The 25,288-nt window shown below is 43.9% G+C and overlaps 3 protein-coding genes across 4 annotated transcripts; 1 reads left to right on the forward strand and 2 right to left on the reverse strand.

Moving 5' to 3' along the window:
* Window positions 1-1,185: 1,185 nt before the first annotated feature.
* Window positions 1,186-13,228, reverse strand: LOC111230605 (death-associated protein kinase 2-like). 2 transcript variants are annotated; one of them, XM_022757397.1, is made up of 12 exons: window positions 13,007-13,228; window positions 9,595-9,746; window positions 8,389-8,610; window positions 7,132-7,270; window positions 6,843-6,972; window positions 5,326-5,374; window positions 5,038-5,064; window positions 4,357-4,509; window positions 4,157-4,202; window positions 3,196-3,285; window positions 3,002-3,088; window positions 1,186-2,660 (listed from the first exon to the last, which is right to left on the reverse strand). In XM_022757397.1, exons 2-12 carry the CDS (start codon window positions 9,654-9,656, stop codon window positions 2,580-2,582), a joined length of 1,086 nt encoding a protein of 361 aa, XP_022613118.1. In that variant the 5' UTR covers window positions 9,657-9,746; window positions 13,007-13,228; the 3' UTR covers window positions 1,186-2,579. The 2 variants fall into 2 exon arrangements, with proteins under 2 accessions (XP_022613118.1, XP_022613119.1); XM_022757398.1 differs by lacking the exon at window positions 13,007-13,228 and adding an exon at window positions 11,400-11,484.
* An 855-nt stretch (window positions 13,229-14,083) lies between these two features.
* ssr2 (signal sequence receptor subunit 2) lies at window positions 14,084-17,477 on the reverse strand. The gene is made up of 6 exons (XM_022757318.1): window positions 17,372-17,477; window positions 16,460-16,620; window positions 16,180-16,278; window positions 15,560-15,668; window positions 15,396-15,473; window positions 14,084-14,518 (listed from the first exon to the last, which is right to left on the reverse strand). Exons 2-6 carry the CDS (start codon window positions 16,618-16,620, stop codon window positions 14,408-14,410), a joined length of 558 nt encoding a protein of 185 aa, XP_022613039.1. The 5' UTR covers window positions 17,372-17,477; the 3' UTR covers window positions 14,084-14,407.
* Window positions 17,478-19,939: 2,462 nt separating this feature from the next.
* On the forward strand, window positions 19,940-21,578 carry LOC111230523 (sclerostin domain-containing protein 1-like). Its single transcript, XM_022757281.1, has 2 exons — window positions 19,940-20,135; window positions 21,151-21,578. Exons 1-2 carry the CDS (start codon window positions 19,940-19,942, stop codon window positions 21,576-21,578), a joined length of 624 nt encoding a protein of 207 aa, XP_022613002.1.
* The last annotated feature ends 3,710 nt before the right edge of the window (window positions 21,579-25,288 follow it).

Consider the following 25,288-nt stretch of genomic DNA (forward strand, 5'->3'; position numbering starts at 1 on the left):
TATTAAGTTTTTTCCCTTATTTTTCTTATTATTTATCTATTTTTCCATTTTCTTTCCTCTGATCTATATTTATATTTGTATTACTGCTTGCTCAGTTGTTCCTACAGCTTCTGCATTTATCCTGAATGTGATTTGTGCCTTTTTGACTGTTGATTGTCATAAAAAAAAAAAATTTTTAAAAAAAGCTCTTCTTCTGGTGTTATTTGGGTTTATTTGGTGGTTGGCAGACAGTATTTTGGTGCATTCCTGCCACCTTCTGGTGTGCGAGCAAGTCCACTCTCAGCAAACAGCTTCATTCAGTTCATCGTTCAGCAAAAAGTGAGCAGGTTCATGCACAACACTGCAGCACAACAGGAAGGAGCTCTGTCTCCACTGCCACTGTTTCCATGGGCTGATCTGCATGGTCAGAGTGAAACACAGGTTCATGTGACCTGTGAGTGTCTCAGCTGGCTGAGGTGACACCAACACAGGAAACAACTGCATTTTCTGTGAAGGTGGAATGGTTAAGAAACAAAACCACAGCAATTACTACTATAGGTTATAATAGTATTGTTTTTGGTGTATTACTAGAGGACACAAAATTTTTAGCAAATTATTTTGTCCATAAGGCTAAATTTATAAAGTCCCCACAGATCGTCACGTCTTATTATAATGAATTAAAACTATATATACTTAGTCCGTGAAATTAATAAAATCTAAACAAGTGAAATATCTTTTTATATTATTAGAAAATGACCTCACTATTGAATATGTAAGTTTTTATTTTTATTTCATATTTGAATATTTTGATCTACTCTGTTTATATTTAGTTTGTTGTTGTTGTTTTGCGCTTTTGTACCTAATTTATTACAAAATTTACAAAAAACAAACAAACAAAAAACAAACACAAGCAACACATGCAGTGAGTGTCCAAAGGTCAGAGGTCACCATAACACTGTGCTGTTGATACAAGAATAACTCAATTATTAATCAAAAATGTCCTTTATTCTAACCGTCACCTTTAACCAGTCCAGGTCTGTCACATGTGATTGGTGGACATTGATTAGATTGGCTGATCTGAGTCACATGACTCAACTGAGCAACATGAACAGGAAATGAAACAGTCACAGACACATTGGACTGAGAACAGAGACAACGTGATGAGCTTTGGCATTTTTTCAAAATATTAATAATAAAATACGACTGTAGGTAGTGAGGTTGTTTATGACATGCATGAATGTACCATTTTAAATGTATACAGCACATGACAGTACAAAAGACATAATATGTACAGCACTGATTCAAACACTCACTGGCATCACGTCCACAAAACCCATAAAAACCCCCAAAACACACAAAACTCCCCCCCGACCCCCAGATTCCCTCCCAGCTCTGTGCTGATGTTTGAACATCAGTGGATGTGAGGTTGCTTGGAAACAGCAGCTGAACAAAACATCATGTTAGATGTCCTCATGAGGAACTCTTCAGTCAACACGGATGAGAAGCCAGGGGAGCGTTTCTACGTTTCCATGGCAACCAAGCGTGCAGGTAACGAGCAAAGATACAACCAATCATTTAAAAAAAACAACAACAAAAAAAAAAACAGACTACATGAGATTGTTTTATGAAGATCAAAAATGTTCAGGATATTTGTGAGTGAAGTGCACCTGAGACTGTGTGAGTACGCCGTGACATCACTGCTTGGGACGGTTACAGGTGGAGCAAAGGTGTCTTGTAACCACACCCACCCAAAGCTGAAACTTTTCATTTTGTGGTGAAGTCATCGTTTTAAAGGGGCCTGAGGTTTATTCCAGCTCAGGTACGATAACACTGTGTTCACCTCAGGAATTCATGATGTGATGTCACTAAAAATACGTCCAATGGGGTGTGACCACAGTAACCACCAATAACAATCTACCAGGAGAACTGAGGGTGCTCACAGCTGGGATAATTACAGGGGTCAAAGTTGAAGTGGGGGGGGGTGGGGGGTGTCTCATGCTTCATCAGCTGTCTGACCTGTTTGCGGTGATGTCACTGCTCCCAGATCTCAGCTGTATTCACTTCATGATCACAACTGACAGGAAACAAAATGTCGGTATTAACAAACCATCGTTTTCTTATTAGCTGAACTTCATGCGTTTGTGTGTTTCAGGCTTCACAGGAAAACATTAAAACAAGAATACACACACATATATATTTATATTTATAAATATATACTGTATATATATATTTATATGTGTGTGTGTGTACGTCTCTAAAACATTGGCATCAGTGTAAATGTCATGGAAGACTTGGACATAAATTTAGCTTCACATTTTCTGTAAATACAGTTCCACAAAGCTGTGCTCATTGTGTTATCAAATCAGATCCAGATCCAGTCTGACCCTCAGAACCAGAACACGAACCAGAACCATGAAAGCCACGTGTCTTCAGTGAGTTTATTTCGTCATGAAGAGAAGTCCATCAGACGTCCCAGGCACTTCTGCGACAGTGTGTAACACTTCGTCATCCATCTCACTTGAACAGTGGAACATGTCCCCTCAGTGATCCGACCCTCCAGGACCTGGACCTGGACCCAGCTGCCCCCCCCCCGGTCAGCTCTATGAACTGCTGATGAGTCTTCGGCGCAGCAGAGAGGCAGGTTTGCTCTCTGTATCCTCGACGTCACTTTCACATTGTCTCTGGGGAAAAGCATCATTACAGGTTCAGCTCTCATTCGTTCACTTCACAACGTGGATCTAAACAAAACTACTCACATGCCTCAAACTAAATCTTTTAACAGATGTTTTTTTCTTGATGGTCTTTTTTCTTCTTTTTACATATCATACATAACTAACCTGGTCTGACCTGGTCCAACCCTGGTCTAATGTTGGTCTGACCTGGTCTAACTGGTATAAACACTACATTAGTGACTTATTATCACTGATGTATTATAACTGTTATAGATGTTGAGTGTTGAGTGTCTCTTGAAAACTGACGTAACTAAAGTAGATTGAAAAACAAACGACAGAAAGTGACTCACCTGTAGTGGATCTGGATCTGAGCTTCCCTTACACGGCAGCCTCAACTGGACCAGCCGGTTACACATTAACACCATGTTAAAGGACATCTGGGGGGGGGGGGGGGGGGGGTTTTTAAAGCTTACACAGACCAAGACACAACCCCTGAATGTTGTTAAGGATCGTACCTGGATGGTGGAGAACTCTCCAGACTCACCTTCCATTTCCTCCTGGCGTTGAACTTCTTAAAGTTCTTCATATTGATTGAGGATCTATTCCTATTGGCCGCCTGTTTGCGTGTGATTGGCTGAAAAAGACAGAAACATCTGTTCTCTCTATCCGCAACATGCTGTAAACAACACGTTGCTATATGTTTATGGCATCGTGTTGTTTACAGCATCGTGTTGTTTACAGCACTGTGTTGTTTACAGCACTGTGTTGTTTACAGCATCGTGTTGTTTACAGCACTGTGTTGTTTACAGCATCGTGTTGTTTACAGCACTGTGTTGTTTACAGCATCGTGTTGTTTACAGCACTGTGTTGTTTACAGCATCGTGTTGTTTACAGCACTGTGTTGTTTACAGCATTGTGTTGTTTACAGCATCGTGTTGTTTACAGCACTGTGTTGTTTACAGCACTGTGTTGTTTACAGCATCGTGTTGTTTACAGCACTGTGTTGTTTACAGCATCGTGTTGTTTACAGCACTGTGTTGTTTACAGCATCGTGTTGTTTACAGCACTGTGTTGTTTACAGCATCGTGTTGTTTACAGCATTGTGTTGTTTACAGCATCGTGTTGTTTACAGCACTGTGTTGTTTACAGCATCGTGTTGTTTACAGCACTGTGTTGTTTACAGCATCGTGTTGTTTACAGCACTGTGTTGTTTACAGCATCGTGTTGTTTACAGCATCGTGTTGTTTACAGCATCGTGTTGTTTACAGCATTGTGTTGTTTACAGCATCGTGTTGTTTACAGCACCGTGTTGTTTACAGCATCGTGTTGTTTACAGCATCGTGTTGTTTACAGCATCGTGTTGTTTACAGCATCGTGTTGTTTACAGCACTGTGTTGTTTACAGCATCATGTTGTTTACAGCATCACGTTGTTTACAGCATCATGTTGTTTACAACACGGTGCTGTAAACCACTAGAGCCTGAACAGTGTCGTGTGTGTTGCTACCTTAATCCATGGGTGAAGCAGACACTCCTCAGCTGTCATTCTCTCACTGCAACACAACAACGAAGATGACAACAGGTGAGGAGAGGAGTAACACCTACCTGTACTTATGTCTTTAAATGACACATCACATGTAATAAGACGTCAGGTAATTCATCATATCATGATTCTGGATAAACACATGCTGGACCTGGACAGCCGACCTGGGGCTCTGCAGCAGGAGTTTCTGGATGAAGTCTTTGGCCATGGAGCTGGTCATGCTGAAACTCTGAGCATCAAACTCATAGTTCAAGGCGATGATGTTCTTCAGGGTCTCTTCATCAGTCTCATCTTGGAACGGTGACAGACCGCTCAGTCTGAGGACAGAGGGAGACAGAGAGAGTGAGAGACCACGTCTACATCCGTCCACACAGAGGAAGCTGCTCACAGTTCACCATCGTCCGCTGTTCCCGTCTCAACACGATATCTGACCTGTTTCCCAATAATAAAGTACTTATTATTTATAGTATTAAATCAACACTAAAGTTAATTTGCCCTCCCACAGTTTAACATATGCAACCAAATATAACCATGATTGTAACACACACACACACACACACACACACACACTCCCATCAGCTGATTGTAATATACATCATACACACATAAAAAGCTCAATGTTTTAAATTCATGATTTTTTTTTAAAGATCAGTCACTCACACAGTTTGAGAAACACTGAAGTTAAAACATATTTGAACTAATTTACTCGTGGCCCACCAGGGGTCACTTGTGTACCACTAGTGGTCCACAAACCACACTTTGAGAAAGGCTTGTTTAATGTCTGCACATGCTCACATGCCTCCCAACACACACACACACACACACACACACACACTTGAACTTACAGTATGTATGTAATGACTCCGATGCTCCTGGAGGAGAAAGACACAGAGACACAGGGAGTCATGACAACCAGGCTGAGACCCGAGTGAGGCCCAGATCAGGCCCAGACACGCCACTGACAGAAGAATTCACCCTCCTCATACAGACACAGAGCAGTGACACTGAAAATAGTAGCGAAAGGCTTATACGTGTGTGTGTATGTGTGTGTGTGTGTGTGTGTGTGTGTGTGTGTGTGTAGTTTCTGTACATGAGAAAATATGCAGAACACTGTGTGAGGACACAACACTCACCACATATCTGCTGCTGTGCTCAGAGCCTCATTGTTGATCACCTCAGGGGCTGAAAGAGAGAGATGTGGGGGTGGGGGTGGGGGGTGGGGGGGTGTGAAAACACTGTTTTCTGATTTGACTTTCAAAACTTCTTCTGCTGCTTCTCACAAATTCAAACATCCAGAATCTGGACTCCTCGCGCCGTTTTAGATTTGAAAATAGATCATTTTACGTCCATGGAAAATATTCTCGTTATTTTAACTGTCACGTAGCAAGAATATGGCTGTATACATACATATATAATATTCTGTATGAATCCAGTAGACCTACTTTATTAATAAAACCCTTTGTCGACACTGTGGCTCAGTGACGTCTCTGCTGCGTCTGACCACACTACTTTGAAAAAGCTCTGCAGTGAACAGGCTGTTGGTTTTGTTTTCAATCTTTTGGACTAATTCATCAATAGTTTGATAAGAGTGAAGTATTACGTCTCCTACGCTGTTCACTGAGCAGCGGAGGAAGGAGCGTCGAGCACTGTAAAGACAGGCGTATTGATATTCTGCTCTGGACTCGGACACAGTTACAGACTCTGTTTCCACTGAGGAGCAGATGATGCATTTTTCTTCCATCTGGACCTTTCAGGTTAACGTGAGGATTCGGGTTAGAGTTAGAAATGAGCTTTTTTCCTTTCCCTTTATTACAGCTAATAAGTACTTTAACCTCTGGTGGCACTGGTGGGGATGAAGCGTCTGTCTACATCAGAGGAGGACCAGGGATGTCACAGGAAAGTAATAAAGCATTTTCTTAATTTCATATTTTAACAGACATTAAAAATAGGAATTGTAAAAAGAACTTATAAATGAACAATCAATAAATACTAAAGATTTATTTAATAAAGTGGATTTACAAAATACCATTTATAAATACATTTATTAACTCATGAATAAATAATAGAATTGAAAAACCTATTTAAAGGGCATTTTAAAAGTGGGAACACCTTCCTGGATTCAATTTCCATTTCCTTTTTCCAGCTGCTTCTCCTTTTCCAGTTAGCTAATCGATTAGCTTCATTAGCTTCATTTAGCTTCTCCTGTTAGCTTCTCCGTGACTCTCTGGGCCTTCACTGTAAAACCAGGCTAAACAATCCCAATTGGCCACAGGATTTAAGAAGCTCTCTGATTGGTTGGAGAGCTAACCAGTCATATCAGGTTTTACCAGCACTGAAGGTGCAGAGCGTCACAGAGAGGCTAACAGGAGAAGCTAAATTACTAAGCTGATGAGCTAATATGAAAAGCAGCTGGAAAAAGGAAATGGAAATTGAAGAGGGAATCCAAATTCTTTTAACAATTCCTATTCTTAACGCCTGTTAAAATATGAAATTGAGTAAAAGCTTTATTGCTTTTCCTGTGACGTCACTGGTCCTTCAGGACTACCACCTGTGGGGTGTCTTATCTGCGGTTCTTTGATTTGGTTCTACCACAGAAGAAGTGTGACAGACGGAGGAGTGTCGTGTCAAGTGAAGGACTCGTCTTCCTCACCGATGTACTGGGGCGTGCCGCTGGTGCTCCTGTACTCCTCCCCCTGGTGGAACCGGTGGGCGAGGCCAAAGTCGATGAGCTTGATGTCGGGGTGTGGAGACACCTTGTCTGACAGCATGATGTTCTCTGGCTGAACGGAGAGAATAACATCATTACGGCAGGTGAACGTAGTTTAATGTGATTTGAAGCCCACAGTTCGGGGGGGGGGGGGGGGGGGGGGGGGGGGGGGGGGGGGGGGGTGGGGGGGGGGGGCGGGGGGGGGGGGGGGGGGGGGGGGGGTCACTGTTACCTTGAGGTCAAAGTGGGCGATGTTCTTGCTGTGCATGAATCCCAGCCCCTCCAGGATCTGCTTCATGAACTCAATGGCCTCACTCTCCAACAGGTTCTCCTTCTCAGCGATGAAGTCAAACAGCTCGCCTCCGCTGACGCTACAATACCAGACAGAACAAACTCTGAGTTCAAACCTGAACTCTGGTTTGATTAACTCTGAGTCTTCAGTGTCAGAACAGGTGATATCAAGTAGTTCAGTCAGTTGAGTTCCCCCTGTGTGAAGCTCATGCACAGGGAGATGAAAGCCACTCGTCACAGGACAACGACAGACACCATGATTCATCACGATGCGGCAGAAAATCAGTTTGAGTTCATGCAGGTGACGTACAACTTCACTACAGGCAGTTGTGATGTTTAGCCGGACCTTCCTTCAGCAGCAACAACTTCAACTTTCAACACGTTATATATTTAAGTAGTTAGTGACATTTTTCTGCCTTTAATATTGTCTACCTGAAAGCAGCACGGAAAGCCTTTATACACACACGAGTCCTGAAATATGTGCTGACTGCACATGTTCAGATTTGACCTCCATTAAAGCCAATAGAAACTAGAATCAGGACTGGTGCTCTAAGCAAAATGATGTTACACAACCACAGCAGCAAATAAGCATCTTCATGCAATTTTGTCAAAGATAAACAGGATCACATATATAATAGAGGAATGGGGCAGAAATGCAATGCTGAGGTCATTGACCTCTCAAGGTCACCAGAGGTCAGATACAAACTGCCTCCATGTCTGAAATAAAACTCGGAAGATTATTTGTTGAAACTTTCACTCTTTAGTCATAACATACAGCTGTTCTGTCGACCTGCCTCATTATTACCTCCCACTGCTGCAGGAGTTCATCAGCATCTTCATCCCTGATGATGAAGACCTGTGATCCTGGACTCAGTTTCCTGCTGACCTCTGAACCACTGAAGCTTGTCACTGAGCTGATATTTCTATATAAAGTGGAAGCAGGATTGACTGACTGGCAGGGAGTGGTGTGTTTAAGGTGTGTGTGCACACACCCTTCCCTCAGGTTCGGTTCAGGGTCGACCTGCTGAGAGTTACTGACAGTTACATAGAACAGAGCCAGCACTTAAACTGGAAGTGACAGCTGTGTGTGTTCCTGACAAGTTGAAATGTCTTCGGCTCACACTGAATTAACCTGGGAACACACACACACACACACACACACACACACACACACACACACACACTCTTGTGTACTCACAGCTCCAGGATCAGCACCACTTCAGCTCGGCTCTCAAAAACGTCTTTGAGGGTGACGATGTTCGGGTGCTGTATGGCCTGCAGGATCTCCACCTCCTGCTCCACGCCGCTCCGCTCCAGCCCCAGGCGGCTGCACGCGCTCTTCCGGATCTTCAGGAACTTGGCCGCCCAACACGTCCCGGACGCTCGCTCACAGACCCGCCGAACCTGACCAAAGTGCCCACTGGAGCAGAGACATGATCCACTGTCAACACTCAGACAGTCGGTTCTTTACCTGCGACAGCTGCTGTCAGACAGGAAGTCATGTGACTGGACGTGTGTCTTTACTGTTTCAACTGCATTTCACGACATGATCACGACTTTATGAACAGTTTGATCAGGGATATCAGACTTCACAATGGATGTAGCAGGTTGTAGTTAGCTTAGCATTAAGCAGCAGGTGAATGAACACAAGTAGTTTGTGTTTTGAATGATTTCATTTACTGACTCGTGTCGAGCAAGTGAAATCACACTATGAAAACGTAGCTAAGCTAGCTTACTGTCCAAGTGTAACAGACGGACTCTGTCATGTTTCTGTGTAAAAGCATCACAGATAAAGAAACAGAGGGAAGGATGAATAAAAGGATGTTTTCTGTCTTTAATTCTTCACTAATTAACCATTTAATCACTGAGCAGCTCAGAGGCTGCAGCAGCACCACCATCTTTTAAGGTGGAATGTTTTCTTGTGTGTTACTCGATGTATGATTGACGTTTGGAAATCAATCAATACACCTTAAATGTCAATATGACTCTGGCCATGTGTTTTTATCAGCTCTCAGTTCCTGTTCTGCTCCTGCAGTTGGACGTTAAAGTCAGTCAGGAGCATAAATAATGAAACACATCGGTTCCTGCACATGAGGATGTGAACCTCTGAGTCAAACCAGCACACTTCACACGGTTTCCCACAGTGAGCAGAGGGATGTGAGGAGGAGATGTAAAAACCCAAAGTGACCGCTGTTATTACCTTACCTACCTTACCTGTCTGACACCTGATATTGATAACAGAGACATCACTGCTGAGGAAACAGCCACAGCTGTGCAGTGACAGCAGCTCTGGTTGTCGTGGCAGAATCTCACAGCTGGAAATTAACACTTCACCGTCATCGTCACCGTTTGGAATCACGACACGACAACAGACTCTGTAACGACGGCACCGTGCCATCCTTACCTGCCCAGGACGTCCCCGATCTCATAGAAGTCTTCCACGTTCTCGGGCTTGAAGACGGCCATGTTGGTTTATGAGTCCACTCCCTGCTACTGAACAGCCGACGTCCAGCGGTTCATGATCCTCTCTGCACTCTGCACACACCAGACCTACACCTGAGTAACACACAGCACAGGTGACATATTACCACAGAGCACGCTGTTGTCCAGGTGTGTTGACAGAGTCTACTGCACCTGCTGATAAAGATCTGACGTGATGAGCTCTACCTTTACAGGTACAGGGGTTTCATTTCATTTATCTATTTCACACAAATCAGAAACAGAAAATAGAATACAAGTAAAGAAACATGGGGCGTCGTGGTCTAAGCAGGCGCCCCATGTGTAGAAGCTACAGTCCTCGCTCCGGTTCGAGTCCCGCATCGGACGGCCTTTACTGCATGTCATTCCCCCTCTCTCTGCCCCCCCACTTCCTGTCTCTCTCTACTGCACTATCAAATAAAGGCATAAAAAAAAACAAAAAACATAATAAGTCTCTGCAGGTACAAAATATAATTTCAGCCACAAAACACCTCAATCCTAAAGGAAAAACCTAATGGTCCAAAACATCAATTTAACAGGCGAGATACACAATCAGCAATAAATGGTGAAGAATAAATATAAAAACAGAAGCTCAGGAGAGAAACCAGTTCTTCAGACTCTCAGTGTTTAAACACAGTGAAACATATTTTAGTTGCAGCTGCTGCTTGAGGCTCGGGGCCTCGGAGTGTGTGTTAGTTTGTTTGCACTGGACTTCACCCAGAAACATGTAGTTCCAGATTCGAACAGATGTTATCTGACCCTCTGTCTAAAAATACTGTGACTGCACACGAGCTCAAGGTCACAAAGGTTTTTCCACTTCAAGGTTTTTCCTGATTCAAACCAAAGAGCTGCTGCCATCAGTCGGCCGCTGTGACTCCAGCCAGTCAGTATTAACCTCCATATATTTATATCCTATTTGTCATTTATGGTCAGAGTGCTTCTCTGTGATTCACGTCATGTCAACCAGACACACACCCTCCTACAGAAAACCCTGTTACAGCCCAAACTGTCACGTCTCTAAGTAACTGGAGACTTTTATTTTTACAGCTCGTGGATCAGAAACGCTTGAATATAAAAACCATATCTATATAAACGTTATTGTTCTTTTTATACAGAAAAAAACTGCAGCTCCTCCGTTTATTCCTATTTCCTCACAGGCCCGTCTTCTCGCTCCAATATGGCGACGACACTGACGTACTGCAGCGAGCACTGTGGCGTCTGTGTGAATTCACCATTTGATCTAGTTCGTTCCAGCACCTTGAGGTTAACATGAATGTTCTTCTGAGACTCGTGACATTATTTTACTGTATCTGTATTTCTACAGTCTACTATCTATGAGGAAGGTGGATGACATCATCAGTTTCCACGGAGGTTCACACCACATGTTGGTGTAGCACTTCCTAATTTCAGGTTGTGCTGCGGGGCTGTTTAACGTTGTGCTGCCATATTACAATAAGTCAACTCGAGCTTACAGGTGCACACGCTCTGCCCCTGCCCCGCCCACTGTGACATCATCAGCTCTCTGTCCCTTCTGTGACTCACCTGAGGATTAAGTGTATTATTTATTTTAATATTTTATTTATATTATAACGGAAGTGTTGTCCTGCCCCCCTCCCTCTCTGATTCTTCTATCACACGGCTCCCCACCTTCAGTGTGACATCAGCTTCTCTCTTTGACTTTAGCCACAGAAATCTAATCAGTTCATCTTTGAGTCAATGTTTGTGCCGAACCTGAAGGAGTTCAGTCCAAGTGTTTCTGAGAGATCGTGTCCACGACAACAAGACGGACAGACGGACAACCTGAAAGCAAAATGACTATTGCTCTGACACACACACACACATACACACACACAAACACACACACGAGGTGAAGAAACTACAGCTGCAGAGGCCCCTGGGCAAGACATACTTGAGCCCCCCCACCCCCAGGCCCCCCCTTCTGCCCTCCACACCCATGCAATCCAACCCAGGTTTTAAATTACAGGTTCTCAGCAGAGGCTGTACCTGCTGCAAACACCTGTAGTTTATACAGGTTTTACACTGACAAGCTACAACCTGTGATTCTCACACACACACACACACACACACACACACACACACACACACACACACACACACACAATAAATGTATTTATATATCTATACATTTGTGTGTGATGGATTGGATGGATCTTGACACGCACGCACACACACACACACACACTTGATGCAAGATGCTGCGGTGCAAGTGCTGACAGGAACTACATGAGATCATATCTCTCCTGTGTTAGCTTCATTACCTCCACTAACATTCCTCTAAATGCAGGTCTACTCTGGTTCCTAGAGGTTCTAAGACTAGAACAGGAGGTAGAACCTTCAGCTGTCAGGCTCCTCTCCTGAGGAACCAGCTCCCGGTCTAGGTCCAGGAAGCAGACTCCCTCTCTACACCTGAGATCAGGCTTCAAACTGTCCTCTGTGATAAAGCTTATAGTCAGAGCTGCATCAGGTGAGTCCTGAACCAGCTCTTAGTTACGCTGCTGGGGGGGGGACTCCCATGATGCACCGAGCTCCTCCTCCCCCTCTCCAACTGTTCTCCTTCATACTCCATTAATACATACTCCTAACTTCTTCTCTCTGTAGTTTAGCGTTTTATTTCATTATCTGTCTCTTTATTATTATTATTATTATTATTAATATCAATATTAATATTATTATCATTAGTCTCATTATCTGTCTCTTTATTATTATTACTATTATTATTATTAGTCTCTTTATCATTATTATTAGTCATATTACTTGTGCTATTGTTGTATTTTTATTATCATTATTATTATTAGTTTCATTATATGTCTCTTTATTGTTACTATTATTATTATTATTATACATCTTAATTTGTTATGATTCGCTGAGAGCCTGGGTGGTGTTCACTGCAGCCTGTTGACAGGAGGAATGAACATTAACTGCATCATGTCAAGTGTCACATCAGCTCCTCAGTGTCAGAGCGGGACCAACACACAGGCACAAGTTACAACCAAGGATCACTAAAGACTAGAGATCATTACCGCCATCACCTTTCTCAGTTTTAGGAATAAATAATAATTATCTCAGTGTGGAAATGTCTTTATATTTAGTATAATATATTTTTTCCTATTTTTTTTTTAAGCATTATATTTATTTAGACGTGTAGATCTCACCCACACTCAGTTTGCCTCCAGACCTCTCTGATCCCTGCGGTGACACAGGTGACAAGTGTCTCATCAGTAAAGACGGAAAAATGAAGCCGGACATGTTGTTCTCACACTGACCACCGACACAGACGCAGCTTCGGCCACAGAGCCGCTGAATAGAGACGTACTCACCCAGCGCTGCTGCTCGGATTCCGGTTCGGATGCTCCCGTGAACCGCCGTCTATCCCATGGATGTGTTGCTGCTCCTGCTCCGGAGAAATGTCCCAGGATGTGCGCGCGTGCTACTCTGAGCGCTCTGCTCGGCCCTGACGCTCGCGGGCGGTTGGGGAATGCGGAAAACACCCAGGTCGGCAGTCTGATGTCATCATGTCCGATTTACCGTAAATACGAGTTCAGCGACCTGGGGGGGGCGTTCACAGCTAGTTAAGACATTCAAGAACATGCCTTATCTTTTAACTTCGTTTTTGACAAGGACGCGCAAAACTGATTGATAAATGACTTCCGGTTTGCTGTCAGTCTTCAAAATAAAGGAGGAAGTTTAAATAGTCATTAAATACAGACGTTGCATTTGAAGTTAGTTTTAAGAATTCTGACTTTGATTTAGTTTAATTTATTAAAGTCAGAATTGTAAAAAAAAAAAAAAAAAAATCACGTGACGTAATGTACAAATATCAGAAAGTCAGAATTCTGAGTTTAAAGTCAGAATTTAAAAAAAAATTAAAAATCAAGTAGAAAACAAATAGAATCACTCTTCAAGACAGATAAAAGTTTTAGATAAAACACCATGTCATCATTGCACTATACTGCAAAAAATGTAATCTGTTGACTTTTGTGAGAATTGTTTTATTTATAAGGTTTTGAATGGACCCCTCCACCTTTAATTGATTTTACATATTTTAAAAATATATAGTGATGGGCTTATGAACTGACCATATGGGATCCTATAAGCCACAGAGATGGAACAGAACTCTGATTTATATGAGTGAGATTTAACAAAATAATCCAGGATTTTTCTTTATCTGCTTTGATGGAATAGGGCCCAGATTTGGAGTTCAGCATCAGTTACCATGGAGATTTACCCTGGTAACAAGTGAACCAGTGCCATAGGACTGAAAATGGAGTTAAACCTGAAGTTAACTTGATAACCTCTGATCCTGCTTCATAGCACAGACCTCTGTTTACACAGGACAATCTTAAAATCTGTGTTGTTTTTTTTTGGACAGTGAAATGTCAGGAATCAGACGCAGCTGTAGAAAAACCCATCCTGTTTTTATTGATTTATTTTGCAGTTGAACAACTGACTACAAACCTGAATTCAGTTCATTACACACACAATTACAAAACTGCAAAACCCTGTCAGAGCAGTAACTGCCAGTGTAACTGTTCTGCCACATGAAGCCATATGAAGGAAAGTCCAGCAGCTGCTTCCACTGCTGCTCAGCACGTTTCTTGGTCACTGTACTTTTCTTTCAACTTTCACCCCCAATATGGGTTATTAAGTTATTCAGAGATCCTGTGCCCACTGACCCCCCACCCCCCACCCCAAGCCCAAGCCTTAACCCCAGTGTCCTCTCAGTTCTTCTTGGCCTTTGGTGAGTCGTACTTCCTTTTGCTGGAGTACCAGAGGAGCAGAGGGATGCCGATGGAGGGCAGAGTCATCACACCGAAGGCTGCCCAGTCCAGCTGGAGAACAGGAAGTGAGGGAAGGTTCAAGGGTCAGTCCAAAAAACAAAAACAGTTCTCGTCCTTTGTGAATGTCTAAGTGCCATTTGAATGTAAATCCTCATGTATCAGCTGCAACTATAAACTGCACAGTGTACCAATGTTGACGACAGGATCAAAGTCTTTACCTGATCTCTTTAAAGCAGCCGCAGTTTATTAGGAACGCCTACCTACACCTCACCTGTACAGTTATTCTAGAGGCTTTGGTAGAAGAGGTCAGAGCTAATCAAACCACAAGGGGAAGTTTAGTGGTGGTGACGTTGAAGTCATGTGACCGTGGTGTAGTTGATTTATAGCCTAACATTAGCTTATTACTTCTGCTGATTGTATTTAGGCTTCAAACATCATAAATTGATTCTATCGAGGATTGAAAAATGTTTTTCTGATTGGTACCAAAGGAGAAAATGAGTACATCTCATCAGCGTCATGCAGCATGCTTGGTTCGAGATCTAATAATGCTGATTGGCTGTTTATTTACATGAACACGTTTGACTGAGTAAAGAGACCGGGCTTAAAAATAAAAATAAAATTTGTACAATACTGTGTGTTACAGTTCTAAATAAAGGTTAACCAAATCAATCAAGACCACGTCTCAAACCCGACTGATTTCAAATCTGCAACCTGGTATTTTTAAATCATCATTTTTTACATAATTCATGTCACAGTGAATCACAGTGTAACGGTGTAATACTGTACATGTACTAGACATTCAATGGATTTCAAGAGCCCAGCTCATATCAAAATAAAATAGATTTGTCAGCAGTGTTCCTGGGTGTAGCAGTGTAGAGGTTCGGTTCACTGGGTTTCTGCTGCTCTGATCATCAGTCTGAACACTTACATAATGTGGGGAGAAGCGGCGGTCGAACTCCCTCTGAGCCAGGATGCCTCCCTGGCCGGGGGCGCTGGTGTAGCCGACCTGCAGGACGGACAAACAGTTCAGTTTCCTTCACTTCACTACATGTTGAACTGCTGTGATCCATGAGGATAATCAACTGCTTTTACCACGACTTGTCCTCCCTCCTGGGCCAGGTAGCTGACGGAGGCAGAGGTGAAGTTGAAGTACCCGGCCTTCAGGGGGCGCAGCACCACCGTGTGGGAGACATTGCTGGCTCTGAACGTTCCTGAGTTAAAGCTGACAACTTGGAAAAAGATGGAGCGTCCAGCTTCACCAACCTGAAATCAACTCTCAGAGATAATGTTCCTACAGTCCGACCTACTGTTGAGTGTTTCAGCTGCATCAGAGATGTGTGTCAGAGATTTGGGCTTCAAGCTGCTCTCTCTGTGTGACGTCCTAAATGAAGCTTCGACCTGTTTAATGGAAACTTCTCCACTGATCTCTGCCCCCTCAGAAACTTCACATGTCTCTCAAAGATCCCACAGTGCTTCACCTTCTCTGTCTCATCATTTCAGCTGTCTGTGATACTGATGAGTCATCATTTCACTTTTCCATGCTCTGTTTCATTTGCAAACAAGTGGCAGCTAACAGAGACACCCAGAGGTTATCTGATGGTTGACAAGGGATGAAATCAGTGTGAGTGTGAATCTGTCTTTTTCTCCCTTTAATCTACCAACAACAACCAACAACAAACACAGGGTAAGAAGACATTCAGACTCAAGGATACGGTGCGATCCTGTCCCATTTAACGTTCAACATTCCTGAAACTATTCCAAAGTCTTCAGGAGGAAAGGAATCATCCGACAGCTCCACTTCCAGGGCAGCGCTGCAGAGACAGACGAGAGGAGGGCACTCAGTTAGACAGCCATGTATCTCATGGTATACCTGACTGAGCCAGTAAGTAAATATTGATGAACAATATGGCTGCACTGATCAGAACAACGAGCACTTATATTAAATAACAGGTTATTCACAGCTTCAGCTATAGGAGAGTACTCCGTCCTGACCTGGAGCCCACGTTGTAGATGTTGTACTGCAGGGTGAGATCACGGCCCTCCACGGCATAGCGGTTCAGCAGGGACTTAGAGGCCAGCAGACGGGCTCCCTCCTCTCCTGAGCCCAGACCGAACAGAACCAGGACCACAAACAACGGCAGCATCTTCGTCATCTGGAGAGAAAACAGGCCACAATAAACCAATTGCAACCTGAAAAACTGTTGGAGAGGAAGGAGAGGAGGGGAAGACACATCATCTTTAAGGTCCAAAGTGTATGGACACCTCAGTCAAGGGAGACAGGCTCCAAAGTCCCATGGAGAGCCCGGTAAGGGGACTTGGAGGCTGTTACTGGAGGCAGGACATGTTTATATGACTGTTAATGTCCAGGTGTCCACATACATTTGGCTATGAAGTGAAGAGGACTTTAATTAACCACAATCAGAGTTAAAATCCACAAGATCAAAGACAACGTGTAGAAAACCACGTTCATGGAGGAGACAACACTGAAACACGTCAAGGGTTCGAGTCTGAAGCTGGACCTGAAAACAGACTCACGGCTAACAGCTGCTAACTGCTGCTAACTGCCGCTGACAGCTGCTAACTGCCGCTAAACCTGTCGCTGTTTCATATTTATTCACAGAAACACCAGCAGCGCTTCTCCTCTCACAGTTAAGAACATTCATGACTGAAACTTTGACATTTTAGCTTCCTAAAGTGCTGGAAACGGACCGTCACCGACGCTTACGTGGACCAGAGGAGCCGTGTCAGTGTTCACTTCAGACCAGACTGACGCCAAACAACAGAGCCTGAAGCTGATGCCTGCAGCTAATATCTGAAGCTAATATCTAAAGCTACTGATATTTCTAATTATCAAATCAGTATCAAATGTGTGGAATTAGAAGAAGCAGACACCCGGTCTCTTACCGTTCAGTTCAGCTCTAACTGCAGGTAATGAAAGAGATCGAGAGGCGCCTGCGCAGGAGCCTCAAGCTGCTGTTGGCATGACGTGTCCGTGAAGGCCACGTAGAAGGCTCCGGCCGGCGCAGCGCCCCTGGTGTCTGGGAGGCGCTGGTGCACTTTGAATGTTGAACGGATTTGTAATGTTTTTATTCCTCCGTGCCGGCGACAGTCAGAGCGGGAGACGTACTGTTTTCTGTACAGTACTGTATTTCCGTGGACACAGTTTCTCAAAAACGTCTTGACGGAACTTCTTGAAATTTGTCACAAACATTCACCAGAGTTGTGTCTAAAATCACTCTCCCCTCCCGCCTCACAGTAACTATCCAGGGAGTGTAATGAAGAGGACTATGTAGTGAGCTCATCGGTAAAATGGTATTGATGTATTATAATATAATCTTATAATAAATACATTATAATATAATCTTATAATACATCGATGTAAAATGGAAAAACACTTCCGGACACGACTCAGGTCATTTTCTTCGCACCGTTTTTCTGTCTTTCGGCGCGAGCGCACTGCATGATGGTCTATATTGCTTGGTTAGTGGCCATCGGTTGTACCAAAGATCTTCTATATAGTTTCTCTACTGTTTCTGGTTGTACACATGGTTGTACACTACTTTTCATGATGCATTGTGGGATAGTGTGAGTCCACTATAAAGTGTAACATTTCTAACTATACTATCACACAGCACGACAAAATGGCAAACTCACTATATAGTGGATTATATAAGGAGTAGTGAGTGATTTTGGACACAGCCTAGGACTCAAGGATGAACTGACTAGGTTTTGGCGGTCAAAGGTCAAAGGTCTCGGGTGTAGTGACCTCACAAGGCCAAACCTCACAGTTTTGGCCTTGTGAGCACCATATCTCAGTTACGCCTTGATGGAACCTCTTTTTCAAATTTGGCTCAAACATTCACTTAGACTTGAGGATGAACTGATCAGCTTTTAGTGGTAAAAGGTCAAAGGTCAAGGTATAGGTGACCATTTGTACCAAATTTGAAGAAGTTCCTTCAAGGTGTCATGGAGATATTATGTTCACACAACTGCTGCTCTGACTGTTATATAAAAAAAAGAAAAATATGGTTAGGTCGCACTAGCTGTTTACTTTCAGTCATTATAGCAAAGTAATATGAGTAACACCACTCACTGCTAGCAGCTGCTACACCGAACCAAACCTCATCCCTGGGTAGAGTTGTTGTCTCACAGCAGCACACACAGATTCCTCCAGGTCACCTGAGGTCAACAGGAAGCTTCATGTGGTCCGGCACTAATTAAGATCAATTATAACATTTACTTTGTGATTGCTGGTCCTGGTCCTGATCAACACCGTTGATCCCAGCTCAGCCTCCAGAGGGAGACAGACGCCTCTGACTGTATCACTGAGGTGTGGTCACAGGTGGAACATCTATAGGCTTACACGTCACAGTTCAGGTACAGGTACACACATGTTCACATGGTTCCTCCTGCATCAACTCCACATTGTGTGTCGAACACTGTGTGTGTTAGATGGAGGATCTGATCTTCACAAACAAACCACTTTATGTCAGATTCCTGTGTTTTACACTGAGAACTGTCTGTGTCTGTGTTTTTTAAAAACTGTTCAATTGCAATTTAGGTGCAAAGGTGAAAATGTGTGTGTGTCATTACAGACGCCTGTAGAGTCAGAGACTCATGGTTTAATCAGCTGGTTTAAACCCGGTTTAAAAGACTCAGCTGGGACTGTAGGGACGGTGGTTGGACACTAGTCCAGGTACTGAGGACAGAGAGGACTCGATAAAAACTTCAGGACGTGGAAGAACATGAACACTCACAGTGTTTCTGCTGCTGTTGTTTAGTTATTGTTTTTTTATTCCTCTGGATGAACTGACTAGATTTTGGGGGTCAAAGGTTAAAGGTCAAAGGTCATAGGCATGGTGACCTCACAAAACACAGTTTTGGCCTTGTGAACGTGATATGTCTCTAATTTCTTGAGGGAATTTCTTCAAATTTGGTGTAAATGTTCACTTGCACTCAAGGATGAACTGATTAGATTTTGGTGGCTTAAGGTCAAAGGTCAAGATCACAGTCATTACTCAAGACTTCACATAGAAATTATGACAAAATTTCACACACGTGCTTCATATTCTCTCTGACGCTGGATAAACAGGATGTAACATGGAACTAGTCTGAGTGGCGGAGGGATACGACCACGAGGAGGTGATTCTAGTTTTGTTCTGTTTCTCTTTCTGTTGGAAATAAATATCTTCTTTTCTTTATGATGTCATATTTCAAAATAAAGTATCAAGACACATGAAGATGAGGAGCTTTTAAGTGCTGACAGTACAGTTGGCTGATGAGATCCCAGACTGAGGAGCAGCAGTGGACAGAGAGGAATCCTTTGTCAGGTCCTCAGAGCTGCTGTTAAAGTGGGCGTGTCTTGTTCATTCATAAACAAGAAGGGTATATAAACCCCGGCTGCAGCGGGTCCGTCATTCATCAGGTGTGACACTGTCACTGACAGCAGCTCTCAGACCAGCCACGTGCAGCATGCTCCCTCGCGCCAGCGGACTCCAGCTCGTCGCGCTCCTGCTGCTGCTGAGCAGGAGCAGCTCAGCTGTTCACAACGACGCCACTGAGTCCGTGGACACTCAGCCGGTCCACGACACCCAGGACGAGCCGGCCAATGAAGACACGAACCAGGCGAGGAACGGCGGGAGACGGCCGGCGGACGACTTGCGCAATGGTGAGTCCAAACGGTTACGCACGACGCACTCAATAGATTTGTGTGTAATAGTTGACAGATATTGATTCAGATGGATGCCTGAGTGAAGAGATGACGTCACTCTCAGTGCGGTGACCTGTGCAGCAGGTGGATCTTTATCAATGAACGTGCGCCAGTGGGTGATGCTCCTGGAAGGTGATCTGTAAACGTCAGGGAGACTTTGGCGCCAGAGTGAGCAGAAGGTTAGAGATCAGTTGTACACAGACAAAAAAGTCTGGTTTTATTTTGATTCATTTATCCTCACAGCTCCTGCTGCCAAAGACCCTCCCAGGTACAGGACCCAGGTGTACAGGACCCAGGTGGTCCTGTACCTGCCTGTCTACAGGATATAAAACCTGAGTCTGGTCCAGTTCTGTCAGAACACAAAACAACCAAAGCAAAGCAGTTAGTGACGCAATGAAAATGATGAATCTAAATACAACAAATATCTGCAACAAATCAAAGAATAAAGGGCTCCCTCCTTCACACAGACAGCTAGGCGCAGCAGCAACACTGGGTAAAACACTGAAAATGAATTTTCTCTAGTTAATAATTGTATAGAAATGTCAAAGGCACCTACGACAGGAATATCATTTCTTCTGATTTCTTTATTTCTATTTAATTATTATTTTACCTGCTCAACTTTCTCTATTTGTATTTTCCTTTCATGTTTTCTTATTTCAGAATTTCACTCCTGTTTGCTCTGTTTCTGTGGTTAAATTGATCCTCCAGGTGTTATAAATAGAGTTGGTTAAAAAAGGTTTAGTGTAATTGCAGTTAAGTAAGTCCTGATGAACTCTCCTTCTCACCTTTGACCTCATGACGTTTTCCATGGAGGTCGAGGAGAAGAGGTCAGAGAGATTATTTAGACTGTTCGACTGCAGCCAGTTTGTTATGTCACCTTTATGTTAAAGTGAGCTGTGACCTGTGACCTGTGACACTCCTGTAGACCTCAGGGTGAACTGGAGTGTATATGTAATTCAGTTTCCTGTCTCAGGTGCAAACCAGAGCCAGGTGGGCTGCAGGGAGCTGAGGTCCACGAAGTACATCTCTGACGGCCAGTGCACCAGCGTTAACCCCATCAAGGAGCTGGTGTGTGCCGGGGAGTGTCTGCCGGCCCACCTGCTGCCCAACTGGATCGGGAGCGGGGGTCACACTACGAGGTACTGGAGCCGCCGCGACGAACAGGAGTGGCGCTGCGTCATTGACCGGACCAGGACCCAGCGGATCCGGCTGCAGTGCCAGGACGGAAGCTCCCGAACCTACAAGATAACTGTGGTGACCTCCTGCAAGTGCAAGCGCTACTCCAGAGAGCAGAATGACTCAGGACACAAGGACACGTCTGTCCACAGCGGGAAACAGAGGAAAAATGTGAGGAAGGCCGGACTCCCTGAGGAGAGAGGCGGGAGGCAGTCCGACAACTAAAACCTCTGCAGCTACAGCCGAGTCTCCAACAGACACTCCTGTCTCCATCATGACGTCTACGGATGAATTATTAGTGTGCAAATATTTAACCCTCTGAGGTCTATGGGTGTTTTCTGGATTCCTACACTATTTCTTAAAGTCACCTTCTAAAAGGTTGACATCACATTAAGCCCAAGTCTTTATATCACAATCTTCAGAACTATCGCAGCTCCTTCTGACTCTCTTTGCAAAAGATCATTTGGCCCAAATGCTGAAAAGTGAAGCCCAGTTTTTGAAATTGTCCAGATTACTGATGTGGATGAACTGAAACGGGTTTATCAAAGTCTTAGGTTCATAAAAATAGTGCAATATGAGTGAAATAGTAGATAAATGTTTAATAAATGCCTAAAACGAGATTTTGTAATATCATTGAGTCTAAGCGCCGACTGTCACTCTGCTTTAACTGAATGTTAGAGGCCTTCAAGCTCCAGCACTGAGTCATCTACAATCTCACAAGAATAAGAAATGGAAAGTGGAGAGTCGACAGATCTTAACAACATTTAAACCATATTTCTCGTCTGTGTTATCACAGAGATATTAATAAAAACATCCGTCAACCTCAGAGGGTTCAGAGACAGTGACTAGTGTCAGAGTTAGATCAGTGTGACGCAGGAAACTGCTCAGCTAGAGGATCACTCCAACTTCTGTAACACCGGGATTCTAACTACTGACCTTGCTAACCTGCGGTTAGCCTAGCTTAGCATAAAGACCGTAAGCAGTGGGGGAACAGCTAGCCTGGCTCCGTCCAGAGTTGGACAGACCTACACTTGTTGTTTGTTCAATCTGTGCACAGACAGACACGTACAAACGTGTTCAGGCTCCCTGCAGCTCTCCGTCCCGGTCTCTGCTCCACACTCACAGTGTGATGATGAGGCCTGAGGACCAATCAGGAAACAGCAGCTGACTCCCACCTGACGTCCTCTCTGTGTGTGTTCAGACAAACAAACAAGAAACATGTCCATTAGTGAGTTTTACACCTTTTCCACTCCCTGTCTTTATGCTAAGCTAAAGGCTAACCATATGCTAACTGAAAATGTTGAACTAATCTGTGACACGAACCAACTGTTGACGAGCCAACACAGGGCCTTAGTAAAGACAGGAACTACAGAGAGACGAAACGCCAATAGGCCGACGAGGAGAGGTTAGATTTAAAATACGAGTCAAACTTCCCTCCTTTCATTTTAAAAGACAAGTCTGTCGTCCAGTGCAGAGGAAACCCTGCTGCTGTCTAACAGTATGACATCAGGTCTGACGGCGGCAGACGCTTGTTCACATGTATCACATGCATCACATGTATCAGGGGCTTTCACACCAAACGTGCAGGTTGGCCAGTGTTCAGAGTGAACAGCTGAGCGGTCCACCGGGACTCTGGCATCAGCAGAAGTTGTAATTTCACAGCCATTTTGAATTTCCATGTGACTCTACTCTCTGATTCCACCAGGACGCAGCTGAAAGACCCAAATCAAAAACCATGAATATCAAATCAAATATCAGACTGTGGACACAAACATGTCAATCATAATGTAAAAGTTTCAAATGTGAAGTTAGAGTTATATAGAGTAGAATAATGCTCAGTAGCCTGTAGTGTGAATCTGCAGTATGTGGGACGGTTTGTGGGTTTCCAGAGTGAATTGTATGTAATTTATTTTTGTACCTGATCAGCTGAAGTTGTTTTTTTATATTTCTGTTACTGTCTGAAATAAAGATGTGATGAAGTGTGTGCGAGGCTGTTTTTGTGTTTCTGACATACGGCTGCAGGCATGCCAGACAGGAACTCCTGAACAACAGAGGCATTAGTCAGTGATGAAACTCTCTTTACTTTGTTTTATTGTGAAGGGGATACCTTTACCTCCAGGCTAGTGGGGCTTGTTCCAGCTGCGGCAACATGTTAAGACGTTTTATTGTCTCATGTATCCCTTCATGTTTTCCCTCTGAAAGCTGTGGGCTGAGGCGGGCTCTGAATAGAATCACCTGCACTGGATGACAACAGGATGTTTAACTTGTGTTTCCACAGAGGAAAAAGGATTGATGCGCCTTTGTCAATAATATCCTGTAGGTGCAGTGAGGGGTCAACAGGAGCGCGGATCAAAAACATGTCACAGCTTCTAGTCTACAGCTAACAGGCTAACAGGCTAACAGGCTAAAGCTGAACAAGCTAAAAACACAACACCGACATCACCTTCATGCAGGAGACACAGCACAACCATCATTCATCAGTGTTTCACCAGCTCACAGATACCTGGCTCTTCAGCTGCTAAATGCTCCACGGTGTACGGAGTTCTACCTGAGCAGGTAGAGGACAGGGACTGCTTCTCTGACAGCAGCTGCTGGTGAGAGCCGAGTTTATAAAACCAAAACACTCAAAAACCTCCAAACAGCTGAAGGAAACCTGCTGATCAAACAATCACAAACTCAAATCAGAAGCTTTCACATTCTGGCTCAAACCTGCAACTTGGTTGTTGATTTAAAGGTGAAGTCCAAACCGCAGCAACACGGGTTTGAGTCCCCCCCCCCACCCCCACCCCTCTCTATCATAATAAATGTAAAAAATAACCGCCTTGTGGTTGTCAGCCTCCGCCACACTGTCATATAAAATATGAACCATTTGTGTGAAACTTTGTAATAATTTCTGTGTGAAGTATCAAGTAATGGCTAAAAAGTGTTTTGTGACGTCGCCGTGAACTTGACCTTTGACCTTTAGCCACTAAAATCTAATCAGTTGATCCTTGAGTTAATGTTTGTACTAAATCTGAAGAAATTCCTTCAAGGTGTTACAGGGAGACTGCATTCACAAGGCAGGTGAGGTGTGAGACCTTGACCTTTGAACTTTGACCTTTAGCCACCGAAATCTAATCAGTTTGTCCTTGAGTCTCGATGAAGGTTTTCAACAAATTTGAGGAAGTTCCTTCAAGGTGTTACAGAGATGTCGTGTTCACAAGGTCAAAACTGTGTTTTGTGAGGTCACCACACCTGTGATCTTTGACCTTTGACCCCCCCCCCCAAACTTAATCAGTCCATCCTTAAGTCCTGGTGAATGTTTGTGCCAAATGTGAAGAAGTTCTGTTGCGGCGTTACTGAGATATCGTGTCCACGAGAATGAGACGGACGGACAGACAACCAGAAAACAAAATGACTGTCGCCGGTGCGGAGGAATAAAAAAGTGATGAACCTGCTGAGACACACTTGTTGCTTTGTGACTTTTGAAGTTTAAAAGTGTTGAACAACAAGTGCGTCCCAGTGGGTTCGTCACTCTTTAGTGTCCCCTGGAAACACGTTGGTTGTGTTTGAGTATTTGCAGCTCGTCGTCAGGTTGACGTTGTTCTCTGAAGTTGTCTGTGTTTGTCTGTTAATGTGTTTTATGCAGCTGCAGTGCGTTGAGCTCTCGGGGCCACGGTGATACTGGCTGTGGCCTTTCCCGCCTTTATGAGTCATGGTGTCGTGTGTGTGGACGAGGACCATCACCTCTGCGCTGAGACACCTGCTGCAAGCTGTAATTACACGTCTATTGATGCATCTCTTTACCACCGGCTTACAATACTTTATCTGAGCAGACTCCACATCCTGCCAAACCCTGGTGCCTCACATTAACATTAACACTGTCGGTCTTTGAACACAACACACACACGTTTCTGCCTGCGGAGTTCACACATCGCTGAATAGGAGGCTCACAG

This window comes from Seriola dumerili, unplaced genomic scaffold, assembly GCF_002260705.1.
Source record: "Seriola dumerili isolate Sdu_G_001 unplaced genomic scaffold, Sdu_1.0 BDQW01000273.1, whole genome shotgun sequence".
Lineage (NCBI taxonomy): Eukaryota > Metazoa > Chordata > Actinopteri > Carangiformes > Carangidae > Seriola > Seriola dumerili.